The sequence below is a fragment of the Thunnus thynnus genome, chromosome 4, assembly GCF_963924715.1.
Source record: "Thunnus thynnus chromosome 4, fThuThy2.1, whole genome shotgun sequence".
NCBI lineage: Eukaryota > Metazoa > Chordata > Actinopteri > Scombriformes > Scombridae > Thunnus > Thunnus thynnus.
Genome location: NC_089520.1, coordinates 18,877,688 through 18,893,538, shown reverse-complemented (window position 1 = coordinate 18,893,538; position 15,851 = coordinate 18,877,688). Strand labels below are relative to the sequence as shown.

The following is a 15,851-nucleotide window of genomic DNA, read 5'->3' as shown; positions in this document are numbered from 1 at the left end:
TAGCACACAGTAAGCGTCAGCTGTCGTTTGATTTCGTTTATTCGTGGGTACCTGTCAAACCACATTTAACCCGAAGTGACTTATACACTACGGTCGTTTACATGTGTGGTGAACGGGCTGACAGGCGGCGCTTGCAGAAAGGAAAAGGGGGTTTTTCGGGTTTGTGGTTGGTTGGGGGAGGGGTTCCTTTTTTTTTTTTTTTTTACAAAACACCCAGCAGGGCAGGAAGAGACCTGCGTTAACATTTAGGCAAAAAAAAGGCAAGAAAGACCCCTCAGGTGGTGGGTACTACTCTTGAAAGCGACCGTCGTTACGGTGAGAGAAACGTTTAACAAAAAAATGACACATTCATTATCAAAGCACACAGGCTCATTTCACAAAACAAGAGCGACCCCCACCCTTCAAGAAACCACGGTCAAAGTTCACAGGAAGCTGGGGGGCTGCCATTTTTCCCTGCTGCTGCTGCTGCTACTGCTAACGTTTAACGGTAGATGCTAAAACGACGGGGAGCGGCGGTTGGTTTCGGATTTTTTGTAGCTAGCTGGTGTCAACTGATCGAAATCGTCACGCACACAGACACGCGCGCACACAATCCGTCATTTCTCCGACCGTTGACGCTAACAACCGCTGTTATTGGATGAATTCGGCATGGAGAAAGTAGCGGAGCCGTCTTGGACTTCTTCGTACACCTACCAGGTGAGCAAGCACAGTGCGGAGATGCTACACAACCTCAACATGCAGAGGAAAGATGGTGGCAGGTTCTGCGATGTGATCCTACGCGTCGGCGAGGAGAGCTTCCCTGCCCACAAGGCTGTGTTAGCGGCGTGCAGCGAGTACTTTGAGTCGGTCTTCAGCCGCCAGTCGTCGGAGGGCGACGCCAAGGAGCTGGAGATGCATACGATCAGCCCGAAAGTTTTTAAAGACATCCTGGACTTCGCCTATACCTCCAGGATTGTGGTGCGACTGGAGTGCTTCCCAGAGTTGATGACAGCTGCCAAGTTTCTGCTGATGCGGTCAGTCATCGAGATATGTCAGGAGGTAATCAAACAGTCCAACGTACAAATCCTCGTCCCGACCACCCGGGGAGGAGACGCCAGCCTTTTCCAGGCCACGGGGGCCACGGAGCTGGGTTTCCCGGTGGCTCAGCAGGATTTGGTGAACGGATCGGGAATGCTAGTGAACGGTCAAAGCTTTGCCAGCAATGCACAGATGCATGTGGATGGGAGTGAAGCGGCCACCGCCGCCGCCGTGTTATTAGAGGATGGCGGCGAGTCCTCGGTGCCAATCTTACAGCCTGTCGAAGGACTGTCCGTGTCCCCATCAGCGGAAATAACGGGGAACACGTTTCATCACGACGCTGGCTCCCCGGGGTCGAAGAAAAGCAGGGGGAGACCAAAGAAAGCTGGTGGAGTAGTGGAGGCTGTGCACTTAAACCACAGCAAAGACAATGGGCTGTTTCCGTGCGGGACCTGCGGGAAAGCTTTCACAGAGGCTTCCCGCTTGAAGAACCACGAGGCGCAACACGGAGCCTCGACCGGCGGTGTAAACAACGTCGGTGACAGCCTGTCAACACCGGGCGGCATCAGTCTGCTGTCTCAGCCTGGTCTGGCGGAGAACGGCGTGCAGTTGCACGGGGGGCTGACGCTGGACAACGGCCGCAAGCGGGAGAGGACCAGGCGGCACGTCGGCTGTGACATTTGCGGGAAAGTTTTCCGCGACGTTTACCACCTGAATCGACACAAGCTCTCCCACTCCGGGGAGAAGCCGTACGCGTGCCATGTGTGCGGTCTCCGGTTCAAACGCAAGGACAGAATGTCATACCATGTGCGGTCCCATGACGGCTCGGTCGGCAAACCTTACGTGTGCCAAAGCTGTGGGAAAGGTTTTTCTAGGTGAGTTGACTTCAAACTGTCAGTGTGTATTTGTTGTTTTGGAGTGGTGCACGAACAATGCTGTGACTTGTCAAAGCTTTGCATCCCTAAATCCCCCAACGATCCAAGAAGACACCCAGCACACTGTGTAGTGTTGCTTTTTGTTGTGATTAGAGGTGCAGCTGTGGCGCATATTAGATACAGAACCTGAATGGTGTTAGCTGCAGGTATTCACAAACACAAAACTGTGAGGCCACAGTTTTCTAACAAAGGAAACACCAGTAGAAGCAGTTAATGTCTGCCCTGCTGCTCCTGCACAGAAATGAAGAAACCAGATCATGAAATGCAGACACACAACACACACAGTCTCCCAACCATCAGCCTGTATAAAGGATCTAGTCTGAGGGTTAAAATCCTGAAGCTCATTATAAGAGGGCCTCTCTCTATGAGCTCCGTCAAAACTCTCATAATGACATTTAGTGTAAAATGCAGCAGTAAAGCGTTTCAGTTTCTGTAACACTGATGTAGAACCGTTGCAGACTGTCATGTCATCAGTGTAATTTGGCCGCAACAATAAAAACCACTTTCCCAGGCTCAGTGTTGTCAGGCCCTGCTGCAAACCCACTGTCACCCCCTACTGCTTTGGAGGTTATAATGCATGACAGATGATAAATGGAAAGTAGGCACAAGTAGTCATACTCTAAAAATAAAAAAAAATCCAGGAATTTGGTGAGGGTTGAAAACTGTGACAAGGTTGTCACCAAATATGTGGTGATTTGCACCGGTGGAGTCAAGAAAGATTGTTTTTGGATTTATTATCACAGCCCTAAAATTTCTCATTGACTTGCTTTTGTGATATTGATAATAATAAGGTTTGTTTAAATCTGATTTATTGATCGATGGTAAGGAGCTAAACAACATACAGTAAACATTGGTTAGAACAGAAAGTTTAATAGCGCAGCAATAAATACAAAAATCAATAAATACATTAGATGATGAAATAGACTAACTGCACGAATAAAGATGCTATCATGCTGACAGTTATACTGTGTGTAATCAGAGCTTTTGTGATGAGGAAACAGTCTTTACTCATATAGTTACAAAAATATATAAAGGATGTTTTGCCTTTTCAAACTTGCATTTCTGTAGAAAATATTTACCACGAAGAATAGTTGGGCTGATTAAAAATTGTAGATCTTTATCTTCCTCGCTCGTATGATGCTTGTGAATAACAAAAATCTAAATCTTTGCATTTGAACGCCAAGACAGATTTGCGATTGTTACAAATGAAACCCCAAACATCTTTCCAACATGTGTACTGTAGCTATATTATATTCACATTACCAAAATAAATTGGATTTTTAAGTGGGTGCAGCAGCGCAACCGGTGTCCTCAGTCAATTATTGCGCTTGGTTATGTCTTAAAGCTGCGTTTGGTTGTAACCATAGGTTGTAACACTGTTGCCAATTTGCACGTTGAGGGTGTCCACTTTAAACATCGTGCATGTATACAACATTTAATTGGAGTGCAGTCCTCTTGATTCCTGAGGCTATATTCATTCCTACACTACCAACATGAACTCTTTTGTATCACAGTTGTACATAGGCTATATATTGTTTCCCAGTCCTCATAGTGCATTTATTTGCTCAGATTTCCATGCAATTTAAATGAGGAATGTTTATGGTAAGAAAAAGCACCTTCGTATGTGTGGAACTATAATAGTAATTGGTCATATTTTCCTCTTTTTCTTTCCAGACCGGACCATCTGAATGGACATATCAAACAAGTTCACACAACGGAGAGACCCCACAAGTGCCAGGTGACATTTAGGATCCAACTATCAGACTGAATAGTTTGATGGTTTTAAACCATAATATGAGAGAAGCATGCTGACATGTTGATTTCTCTGTTTCAGATTTGTAATGCCTCTTTTGCTACACGAGATCGCCTCCGGTCACACCTCGCATGCCACGAGGACAAAATCCCCTGCAAAGTGTGTGGCAAGTTCCTGCGAGCTGCCTACATGACAGACCACCTCAAGAAACACAGTGAAGGAACCCATAACTACTGCGGCATTTGCAACAAAGGTAATTCTTTGAAAACCTCAGCATGCCTGACACAGCTGCTCTGAAAACGCTCTTTCTCATGTCCTGACAACTATTCAGTTGAAGTCATGGACACGCAGAGGATAAAGCCTTGGTGTAATCTGGTTCTGGTATTTGTGTGGCTCTGCTGTATGTTCACAGAGAAATAACGAGGGTATGATGGCCGGGCTATTGCAATTATTACAGTTTTGTTTTCAAATCTTTTTTTTTTTTTTTAATGAGAAATTGTAACCCAGTCCAAACACATGTGGTCCCAGTCTGTCATGACTGTCATGAATGTGCCATGACTGTGTAACCCTAACTATAAATTCTTTGAGATGAAATATGTTTTACCGTTAGGGTTAATTCTACTATTTTACCTCACAACTATAGAATATTATCACCTGTACGGAGATGTAAAATCACACCTCAAAGTGTGTTGCCAGATGGCAAAAGTGGAGCCTGGTTCAACTTTTGAACTGAGTCTGATGACCTCAGTCAGCCTCTACAGCTTTGACCACCATATTTTGTTCATCAAACACTGGAATTGGGTCCTACAAAAGTCACAACCGCTTTGATTTAAAATTGTATTTCCTGCCCTGGACACAGGAGGAATCACAAACACCCCTGACATTTCTCAAAGTCTTTCATCAGGGTGTATGTTGTGCCGTTAAATTAGCGCCTCTACCTTGTGAAGGTAAAAGCTACATATTGATTCGGGTTGCATTGAGAAGTTGTACAAAATACTGGTAATTCTTTTTTTTGGTTTCTGTGACTCATTTGGTCTGTAGTCAAGATGAAGCCACACACTGAATGTGACAAATAAGTGGTGAATGAAAGTTGGGCTTTATTTTGTACAGAAAGTCCAGGTTCTACAGGCGTCCTCTGGCTTCTGTGTTTTTTGGCACCTTCCTTCTCTGGCTGAACCAGTTGAGATCATGCACATTAAAGGTGCAGTGTGTAGAATTTAGTGGCATCTAGCAGAACAGATTTGAAATGGAATATAATATTCATAAGTATGTTTTAATTAATGTATAATCACCTGAAACTAAGAATTGTTGAGTTTTCGTTACCTTAGAATGAGCCCTTTATATCTACATAGGGAGCCGGTCCTCTTCCATGGAGCCCGCCACGTTGCTCCGCCATGTTTCTACAGTAGCCCAGAGGGGACAAACCAAACACTGGCTACAGAGAGGGCCTTTTGTGTTTTTTCACGAATTACGCGGCCACTGTATGTTGGATGGGAGGGGTATTCAGTTGGTTGCGATCTGCAACCTCAATGCTAGATGCCACTAAATCCTGCACACTGGTCCTTTTTAAAGACTGTGACTGATGACTTCCTGTTGACTCCCCGTACACCTGAATGGCATGAGATAATTTAGTGATACAGCTCCTCGAGCCAAATTTTATTGGGCCAAATGGATACGATTCTGATGGTACAAAGAGACATGTGGGGTGCTTCTGGCACTCAGAAAATAATACTAAATTACAGCCATTTTGTAATGAACATGTAAAGGAAAACCATCTTTGTATGACCAGTGTGATCCTGCAGTACTGTTGGCTGTGTCTACTATGCCAAAGTCCCCTAACAGCCTACCCCTCCTCCTGGGGGCTTGGTTGTACCCTATTTTTTTTCAATTTATTCAACCTTTATTTATACATGGCATCAAGAGCGACGATGCACACCCATTTACACAAATGTGTGAAGCTGCAATTGAAATAAAATGATGAAAAAAGGCATCAAACAAGCGAAAAATAATTGAAAAACATGACAATGGAGAAAAGCTGAGTTGAAACAGACTGTGCATCAATGCAGGCAAATTCTTTATCAATCTCATTATCTGGCAAGCATGGTTAACAAGGATAATAGTACTATTATTATTTCTTACAGAACAGCTCTTTACAACGTGCATCAGACTGTTTGCTCAGGACATTAGGAATTAAGATTTTTGCCTCTAGCTTTGGATATTTTGATGCTCATCACTGTTGAGAGATGAAATTCAAATAGATGGACATTAATTTCGCTTCCCCTCGATGAATCATTGGTGTTCCGGAGTTACTCTGATCAAAGCGATCATGGTATCGGATCCTCGACATGGCATAGCCTGTCTTTGTTTACAGGTCGCCCCTCTCGCAACCAAGGCCTTGAGTGTGTCAAACAACTGCCTTGTTCTTTGTTCTTCTGGTCCCAGGTTTCTCCACTGCGTCCTACCTTAAGGTGCATATAAAGACACACCATGGCTCTCCACTGCCCCCCTCTGCCACACTGCACACCTTCCCTGAACCAAGGGGGGAACTGCAGATGCACAACGGCACCCCTTACCACATGGGACGCCAGTGCTCAGTGGAAGGCAAGCAGCCGCCCGCCCCATCCCAAACTTTCATGTTTCTGGCTTTCATTTGCTCTGCTGCTTTTTGGAGAAACATGCCGCTGCATCTTCTGTGTATGTTTTTAAAACACAAGCATACATCAACCTCTGCTGTGTCAAGCTTTCCGCTCAAACATTTATTGTTTTACTATTTCAGCTGCTGGTTGTGTTTCTGTTCGCTAACCGCAGGTGTCTTTTATTCAGAGGGAGAATTGTAGAGACAACTTCCATGTGGTAGTTAGGTGGATGTAAAACGCAAGTATTACACACCTTTATGAAGACCTTTTCTGTAATCGATCTCTATCGCACCCTTTTTATTATGAACTATGAACTACAATTATTTTCATTATTGATTAATCCGTTGATTATTTTCTCGATTAATCGATTATTTGTTCGGTCCATAAAATGTCAGAAAATGTTGGATCACTGTTTCCCAAAGCCCAAGGTTACATCTTCAGATCTCTTGTTTTGTCCCGACCAAAAGTCCACAACCCAAAGATATTCAGTTTACTGTCATAGAAGACCGAAGAACCCAGAAAATTCACAATTGAGAAGCTGGAATCAGAGAATTAGGACAAAAAAACCATTAATTGATTATCAAAATAGTTAGCAATTTATTTAATAGTTGGCAACTAATTGATAAATCAGCTAAAGCTAAAGCTCTATTATGGACTGCTGGTTACAGAGTGCCATAATCAAAGGTGTTTGACAAAACCAGTGTGCTCACAAACATTTTGAAAAGTCAGGATCTTAGAATCGGTCGGTAGAAAGGATTTGATGTAATTAAAAGCAGCATCTGTTGCTGTAGAGTGAATGCAAGTCAATAAGCACACACCTCATTTATTAACTAACAGAACTAAAACTAGAGTGAAAGTCGTAGTTTGTCAAGTAAAGACACCTGATACTATGTGTACATACGCTACTAAACCACTTTACCGTTACTTAGAATGAGGACAAACATCTTTATTCGGCAGGAAATTGGAAATATAATCCTGACAAATTTGAAGTTCTAACATCACATACAGTATATGAATAGGTTGTTTAGACTGTAGTTTTTTTTACTTATGACCATGTAGGAATTTGGAGTGTCAAGACACTTTTGCTTTTTGCTCTTTGTGTATGTGTGTGTGTGTGCGTGTGTGTCTGTCCAGCATGGCCACAGCAGCGTTTGGTTAACAGTGTCTGTTTCTGCTTGGCTGGTCCATCAGCAGTTGTTCAGCAGTGCACAGTGTTGCATGATTGTCCAACTGGGTGCTCCATTTGCCCTGGATTCATTGAAATGTTTGTAGTTGTGCCATTTTTGTGGGAGAACCAGTAGCATAGAGACAGTGCACAATGAACTGTGAGCCACAATCTGCAAAAATAATACTGTAGAAAATAATTTCCTCTCTTGATGTTTTTACTTGTAAACTGAGTTATGATTTACATAAACAATCAAAGTCAATACATGAGTCTGGAGAATTGAAAAAAGCACAAAACTTCTACCTTAAGGTTTACTACAAAACTGAGTTAGGCTATAAAAATTGTCTGTTATATTGAGAATAGTGCTGAAACAATTTTGTCGATTACTCAATTTACAGAGCATAATGGGTGGTGATTATTAGTTGATCTTGATAACTTGTGCATTGAAATTTTGGTCCTATAACTGGCCTTCAGCTGCATCACCATATTTATGACGATGAAGTGCAGCATTTGAAATAAGGTTTTTGGAGTAGAGAGAAATATCTGTATAGATTGCAGCCTGTTAAAGAACAATAAGAGTGGTTAGCTGGTGAAGGTGGCAAGTTGAGACTTGACAAGCTTACAGCAGTTTGTTGGTTAGAGTCTTCTGTAACATGAAAGCTGGATGTTAAATTAATATAGGTTGCCCTTTTGTTAAAAGTTTTGTAATGAGAACAACATATAACAGTGAGGCTTGTGTAAGATGGATCAGTTTAAGAAAAGTATCGCTGAAGTTGTGAGTCATTGGGCCTCATTCACAAACTCTAACTCTTTATTTCGTTACAGACATACTTCATGGTAGTTGTGTAACAGGTGTACAGGCTGTATACAGGATTCACAATCGGGCTCCAAACGGTTGTGCCAATGACACTTTTACCAGCCAAATCTACCTTTTCTGGCTTCCATTTCTGAAACTATTGTTTGCATTTCACTAGCAGTAAAGTTTTTCTACGTTTTTACTATCACGGTCCTCTTTGCAATGAGTGACAGCTCTCTCCACTGCTGCTCCGCTCCAACAGAGTTTTCCTTATATAGAGAAATGGGGGGCGTGGTAGTATGTTAATTACCGATAGCGGACACGCGCCTGTCAATTTAGAATGATTCTGATTCACTAACATGCACACGGTGATAAGAACAACATTGGCCACGTGTCATCAACCTGACAATAATTTTTCATGCGCAAGGTAAGAACATTTCTACACGCATATAGTGAATGAGGCCCAATGTGTGGTGACCCCTACAGTTACACTGACACTGGTATAGTGTCAATAAATGAACAGACATGTAATTTCATGCAGCGCTGTGGAAAGCAGTTTGGATTTGTCCATAGTCCACCATCACCCTAGAGAAGAGAAAGGCAAAGCAATTACAAAAGTGCTGCTGAGCATGACTCTGAACTACAAGTCTCTCTAGTAAAACTGCTACATGTTTAAGTAAAGTCCAATACTTTAGATTTAGAAAGCTCTGATGTAGCATTCAGTTGGTTATGATTTAATCCTAAATGACAAAAAAAAATATCCAATACATGACAAGAAAAGGCTGAAAGTATGATTTATCCTTGGAAATGTGTACTGTCACTATATTTACTGTGGTTTTCACTGTAGTCTTCATTTAGTTTCATGCCATGTGTGAGACAAACAAGACCAATGTTGTGTGTGAACATTATACAAAATTATATTATTGTTCTCTCACAGGTTGCACAGGTTTAACTTATATCATGTATGATGGCTGTTTCATTTAGGTGTGTCAGTAAAATACCATTGTCCTGGCACTGGCACCTATATACAGTCATTTTAACAGGTTTACCCAATGTTTTTTTCCAAATATCAACTGTTTTAGTAAATCTTTTATAAAAGAGGTTAGGGAGGGGATCACAAATCAGGGATTTGGGAAAGGGAAAAAGTGAATTGATCACTGACCGTTTTAGTTGTAGCACTCAAAAAATGGATTCATTCAAACCTGTCAAGCATGCTTTGTTTACAGACAGCACTTCAATACTAGCCATGAAATGAAGGTAATTCTGTCTATATGGTGTCCGCCAGCCTGTTATGTCTGTCCCTCCCCCTTCCTTTTTCCCCTGGCCGGGTGTCATGTAGACCTGTGCGCCAGTCGCCAGCTGCTTCTCACCTCGCCTGAGGCAGAGGGTCGCTTTCATGGGCTCTCTGGACACCCGGTTCTCCCCCAGCCGGGCCCTCCAGCCTCTGGCCTGCAGCCTGAGCTGCTTATAGGGAAGCCAGGTGGGGCTCCATATTTCTGGGAGTGTCGCTCGGGTGGGGTGCCTGGCTTCCCCGTCCATGGGCCTGTTGCAGGTCAGTACAGTCCAGCAGGAGGGAGGGTGGGGGCATGATGCTAGCATGGCCCGCTGGTTGGATGAGAACAGCAGAATTCTCAGTGGACTATGGGCAAATGGACTGAGCTAGATGATTGTTTGGTTTACTGCTGTAGCCACATTTTGAAGGAACTGTGTCTGTTTTTTTAAGTGTATTTAGTTATTGATGTGTAAAATCAATTGTCACAACTTGTTCTACTTGTGCTTGGTGACTTCTTACTTAACTTCTGAAGTTTACATTTGAAGTTTTTGCAGGTGACAGCCGTCTACTGGATTAAAGTTGTAATTGAAAAAGCCTGTTTTAGAATCCGTTTGTCCTAATTCATGCTTCTCTTTCCTCCCATTTTCCTATTTTTTTCTCTTCCTCTTCCTATCCATGCTGTTTTTTTCTCTTTTTTTACCTTAGATGGGCAGGAAAACACTGGGAAGTGTCCTCATCTGGAATCAGAAGAATCAGATCCTTCATTTGGGGAGTTGTCCAACGGCGACGAGCTTAAATCTCCACACAAACCTGACGGGCCGGACCTCGAGATGCCCTCTTTAGCCTGTAACGGAGCCTCTGCAGGGGCATTGGGGTCTCCGGAGGGCTCCAAAGCCAAGACGGACCCTGAGAAGAAGTTCACCTGCGGCATCTGCGGTCAGGCCTTCCGCACCAAGTCCTACCTCAACAAGCACCAGCACAGAGTACACAAAGCCCAGAAGGCCCAGGGCGGTTCAGGGTCCGGCTTAAGTGAGCTGGCCCCGTCCCTCACCTCTCCCTTCTCCCCTCAACAAAACATGTCTCTGCTCGAATCCTTTGGCTTTCAGATAGTCCAGTCCGCTTTCGCCTCCTCGCTGGTGGATGCTGAGGCAGGTCAGAGTGGAATCGACTTTGGAGGGAAGTGACGTATTTGTTAGAGATTTAGCAAAGCCTCGAATTCTTAGGACAAAGCCGGGTTGCCCACAGAAGATGCTCTGTATTTGAGAATAACTTTGCCTCAAGACTACTTTTCCGTTCGTTACATTGCTTAATGTGTATCCAATATTTTTGTCACAGACTGCCATATGATTCCTACTTTTTCTACTTTTTCAGAGTATGAAAAGTGCGTAGATGGTGTTTTAATTTTGTTTATAAAGAAACGACATGAAGGTTGTATTTCCTTTATCTGATGTGGATCCGTTGAAGTCAACGTTTGGTAGACTTTGAGTTTGTTTTTTGGCTCGCGTGTCATTGAGCTTTTCTTAGCTGCACATGTGTTTCTTCACATAAGATGAATCGATTACTATATCCTTAAAAAGAGTCATTGTTGTCTATTTGCCCACTTTAACTGCTCTGATGTACTCTGTAAATCGACCCGTTACAACTGTTTTAACGCTTCATTTCCCTCGCTGCCCCAAGACGTCTTTACCTCAGAGCAACAAGAGGGCTGAACTTATCTATTTATGTTGTTCTCTGCTTCTTTCAAGGAGGATTTAGGTTTTCTTAAGGACAGGGATTTAAATTGGCCTCAGTTTTGATCGCAGACTTTTCCTTGATCTGTTAATTGTGAGCAACCGCATTACCACATTCATACCAGGCCCATGGCATGTTTCATTACACATTTATTATGAGCAATTTTCATAATGGCTTCATACAAAAAGAGTCAGGTTGCAAGCCACTGAGGAGCACTAGTGGTTGTCAAGGACCTTAATGAGTTAGTGTTGACAGGGTTGCACTATAATAGACAGTTAAGAAGCACTTTTCTGACCTTTTAAAACACACGTCAATAAAACATTCTTTGAATTTAAATTCTTACACACAGAGCTCATTTGACAGTATAAATGCTTGCAAAAATGTAGTTTTTTAACTAAAACAAATCAGTTAAAGGACCACTGCGTAGAATTTAGTAGCATCTAATGGAACGGACTTGGCAGAAATGAAATATAATATTCATAAGTATGTTTTAATTCGTGTATAATCACCTGAAAGTTACCTTGGAATGAGCTCTTCATATCTACAGAGGGAGAGGCTCCTCTTCCACGGAGGCCGCCATGTTGCACCGCCATGTTTCTACAGTAGCCCGGAACGGACAAACCAAACACTGGCTACAGAGAGGGCCTTTGCGTTCAGGAGTTTTGCAGCCACCGAAGGTTCTCCTACATATTCATTTGGTTCTGCAACCTCACTATTAGATGCCACTAAATCCTACACATTGGTCCTTTAAGCTACCTCATAGAAGAAAATAACACCACAGTGCTTTGTTTATAGTCGAGGGTAATTCTTTTCCTGTTTTCATTAAATTTAAAGAATAAAAAATTAATACTAAAATTCACAAATGAAAAGCAACCACTCTTATTGTCAGAAATAAGAAATGCTTACAAAATGTCAGCGGATAAACTGTATTTAAAGTCCCAGTAGTATTACTGCTAAGATCCAGGTCTTAAAAAATGCTCACTACCTGAGACTTTGATGCCTCCACCGTTAACCTGAGCGGTTGTGACACTGAACTATGAGCAGAGCTGGTGATAGTTTAAGGGATGTGACCTAAATGAAGCAAATCTATTGGCAGCTCATTTGGACGTGAATATCCCTTTATCATTTTTTTTATTAGATGATTTGTAAAAAAGAATTATTCATAGAAAAAGTGCAGAAGTGAGGAGAGAAAAGCCATGTATTATTGTTATCTATACTGTGTACAGGAATACTTTTGAAAAAGGATTTTTTTTAACATGTAAAAAAAAATGTAAAACGTGTCTTGAAACATGCCTCGAGCCTGTTAAGAATGAGTTTTGTATTCCCCCTACAATGATAATGTTTCCATGCCGTGTGTGTGTTAGCCCATTATGTGTTAAACCAGTTGTGTACATGAAACAGGGACCAAGGTCAGGTATATTTTCAGTATATATTTGAAGAAATGCAGATTATATTTTATTAACTTATTCATGCCCTCGGTTTTGTGTAAAGCTTTTTTTTTTTTTTTTCCTTTTGAAGAAATTGTCAAAAAAAAAATCTTGATTTGCTCTTTTTTTTTTAAAATAAGTTTCCACTCTAAATTAAGTTAAAAGGAGATGTGTGTGTTTGTTGTGGGTGTGTTGTGCAGCAGCAGCTAGAGGGAAGAAGAAGGATTCAGTCCCCGAAGCCTCTGAACCGACCAAACGTTAAGCAACTTTTTTAGCAGAGTCGACATAAAATTCTCCGGTGTTTCTTCATCGCCTGCGCTTGTTGTAATGCTCATCCCCTCCTGTCAGATTAGCTTGAGTAGATGGCGTGTCTTTGTGTTTGTGTCATGTGTTTGCACTAATAGGTCGCTCAGTTAAGGCACAAGTTATCCATCTCTTGTGTCTTACAGCGAAAATGTTTTTAATCCAAAATGTTGAATCCAAAATTAGGCTTTTTCCCGCCTTATCAAGACATTCCTGTGATAATCTTAATTGAGATGAACGTTTTTCTTTGTTTCTTCTCCACCGTATTGAAAAGGTTCCTATGATGATGATGATAAGTTGTTAAATAACCCGACAGGATGTTATTGATCATTGATTTAAAAAAAAAAAATGCAAACAGACCCGTTTCACAATCATGACGTACTTTCTCCTGGTTTTGCATTTGCTGAATCACAAAATAAGCAACTCCAGCCAGTGAGGAAGGACAGAAATTGGGGTTCAAAACGCCGCTGACAGTTATTAGAAGAGATCTTCACTCTGTCAAATAAAACAACTGCCAAGTACGCCGCATAAAGCCTCTCTTACAACTCGCACATCAGTCAAATATTATCTTCATCATGGGTCAGCGTTTGTCTCTTTGTGTTGTAAAACATGTCATGATGCAAATCAGACTCTAAGGGGCTTGCGATGTGTGTGTGTGAGAGAGAGAGAGAGAGAGAGAGTGTGTGTGTGTGTGTGTGTGTGTGTGTATATATACGTGTGCTGAATAGGCTGTCTGTGTGTGTTTGTTTCTGTGTTTAATCCGTGTTTCCTGCTTTGTTTTATTATTATTATTTGTGAGTAAATTCAGTACATTCCTATATTATTTATGTTTATATTGTGATTGTAACAAGTGTATATACCATTCATATACACAGTCTATAAATATATATATGAATATATGAACCAACCAATATGATCAATGTTTGTCAATGGTGGTCCTGTACATATACAGATTTTTTTTTTTCTTGAATATTATGTAGAGGGATATTAAGTTATGGCCATTTTTGATTGAAAGTGCTGAAACTGCATGTCTGCATTGAATGTCGATCACTGGTTGGTGGCAGTAGCATCGCTGCTCACCGTACTGTCACTCTGCTCTGGTTGCTCACGCCGCCAGCTGCACGACTCGTTTTTGACCAAGTTTTATTTCCTTTTTTTTGATCCACTCTGCACTAGTATTTACTCCTGAGAGGTAATAAGGGTTGTGTTGATATAATTATTTGAAGACAAGTGAAAGATGCTGTAAGGAAATAATGTACCTTTTTTTGTTTTGGTGTTTCTCTTCACTGGGATGTGTAATTTGTTTCACTCACATTGGTACTCAACATAAAAAAAGATGTTTTTTTTCATGCATTATTTAGGCCTAAATGTTTTTGCTTTCTGCTTTTTGGTCTGTTGCAAAGTGCCTTCCAAATACTGATTGTGCACAGCAGTGGATTAAAAAAAAAAAAGGTCCTCTTTTGTAAGGGTTGAGAATTGTACAGAGTGACTTGCATTGACACTTTTGTATAAAAAACACAGAAAATGTACAATATGTTAACTTGGTATTTTATCATCGTACTCAAAAATATTGCTCTTAAAAACATGTGAGCTACATGTTTTGTTATAACGTCTTTGGACATATTTCAATATAAGCATACTTTTCTATAGATATTTGTTTTTGTACTCTGTTGATGAGTCTCATCTCTCTTGTTGGTACAGAGATGAGCATCAAATAAATTGCGATGAAAAAGCTCCGAACTTCTGTTTTGTAATTTATCAGTCCATCAGCGAGGCAGGTTTATTTATATAGCAGCTCTCATGAGGGTAATTCAAAGTGCTTTACGTAAAACATTACAGGCATTTAGACGAAATGTATAAGAAACAATATGTAAAAAGACCTTTTATAGTTTTAAGAAGAACAGAAATGGAAAGACTAATAGAAAATGAAATTAAGCAAAAATAGAATAAAGTAGGAGAATGAAAATTACAGTGTGAGATATGACAAAGTTATCAACAGAATAAATGAGTATCTTTATCAGCACATTAGCATCCTGCTTGATCTTACTTAGGAACATGAGAAACCTGGTTATTCATATTCCTGTATACATGATGACAGCTATATCCAGGTTTCTGACTGTCTGTGCCCAGTTGTGTCTTGATTCTTTGATGTCTCAGCCACTCATTTCTACTAATTATTAATGTCGCTAACAGAAAAATGTTCAGAAACCTGGAAAAAGGTATAAGGCCTTATCCAGATTTCTGAAGCCGTAATAAAATATTTACATGTGGAACACATAACCATGATACTCATTTAGTTGGTCCATAGCATCGGTTTTGTGAGCTACAGCATTTATTCCACTTTTTTAATGTCAATAGATGTTTAGAAATAGAAGTCTAACGTACCAAAACAAGAGGATATTATTATAAAATCAGGTCAGAATGATCATTCAGTCAATTGAAAGTCAAGATGTTAGTCAAAAAAGGTTGTTGGATATTTAGAAAGTATTGTAGTTTGGATCGGATAGATGTTGTTTTGGTGATATCTTCTATCGTCAGTCTCAGTTCGAATAGATTCCTGACCGTACGTGTCATTCGTGTTTAGACTGCAGAATGGGAAGAAGCGATGCCCTTTAAGGGTCTATGTAATGTTTCCTAACCAAAGAAAATAATATTCTTCCTGTCACCAAATTCCAAATATTTTACCAGCCTGTCCACAGTCAATCAGAATAGTATATCTTTGTGGTTTTGTCTCATTAGTTAAAATGATACAGGGCTCATATTGTAATATTTACTGAAGTAAGTACCAATTTCTTATTAAAGAAGTTGCCCGTCT

At 41.0% G+C, this 15,851-nt stretch overlaps 1 protein-coding gene across 4 annotated transcripts; it reads left to right on the top strand.

The window, feature by feature from the left end:
• Positions 1-321: 321 nt before the first annotated feature.
• patz1 (POZ/BTB and AT hook containing zinc finger 1) lies at positions 322-14,774 on the top strand. 4 transcript variants are annotated; one of them, XM_067587193.1, is made up of 6 exons: positions 322-1,892; positions 3,627-3,690; positions 3,787-3,958; positions 6,148-6,306; positions 9,642-9,854; positions 10,281-14,774. In XM_067587193.1, the coding sequence occupies exons 1-6, from the start codon at positions 649-651 to the stop codon at positions 10,757-10,759; spliced, it is 2,331 nt and encodes a 776-aa protein (XP_067443294.1). In that variant the 5' UTR covers positions 322-648; the 3' UTR covers positions 10,760-14,774. The 4 variants fall into 4 exon arrangements, with proteins under 4 accessions (XP_067443294.1, XP_067443290.1, XP_067443291.1 ...); XM_067587189.1 differs by lacking the exon at positions 6,148-6,306; XM_067587190.1 differs by lacking the exon at positions 9,642-9,854.
• Positions 14,775-15,851: the final 1,077 nt, after the last annotated feature.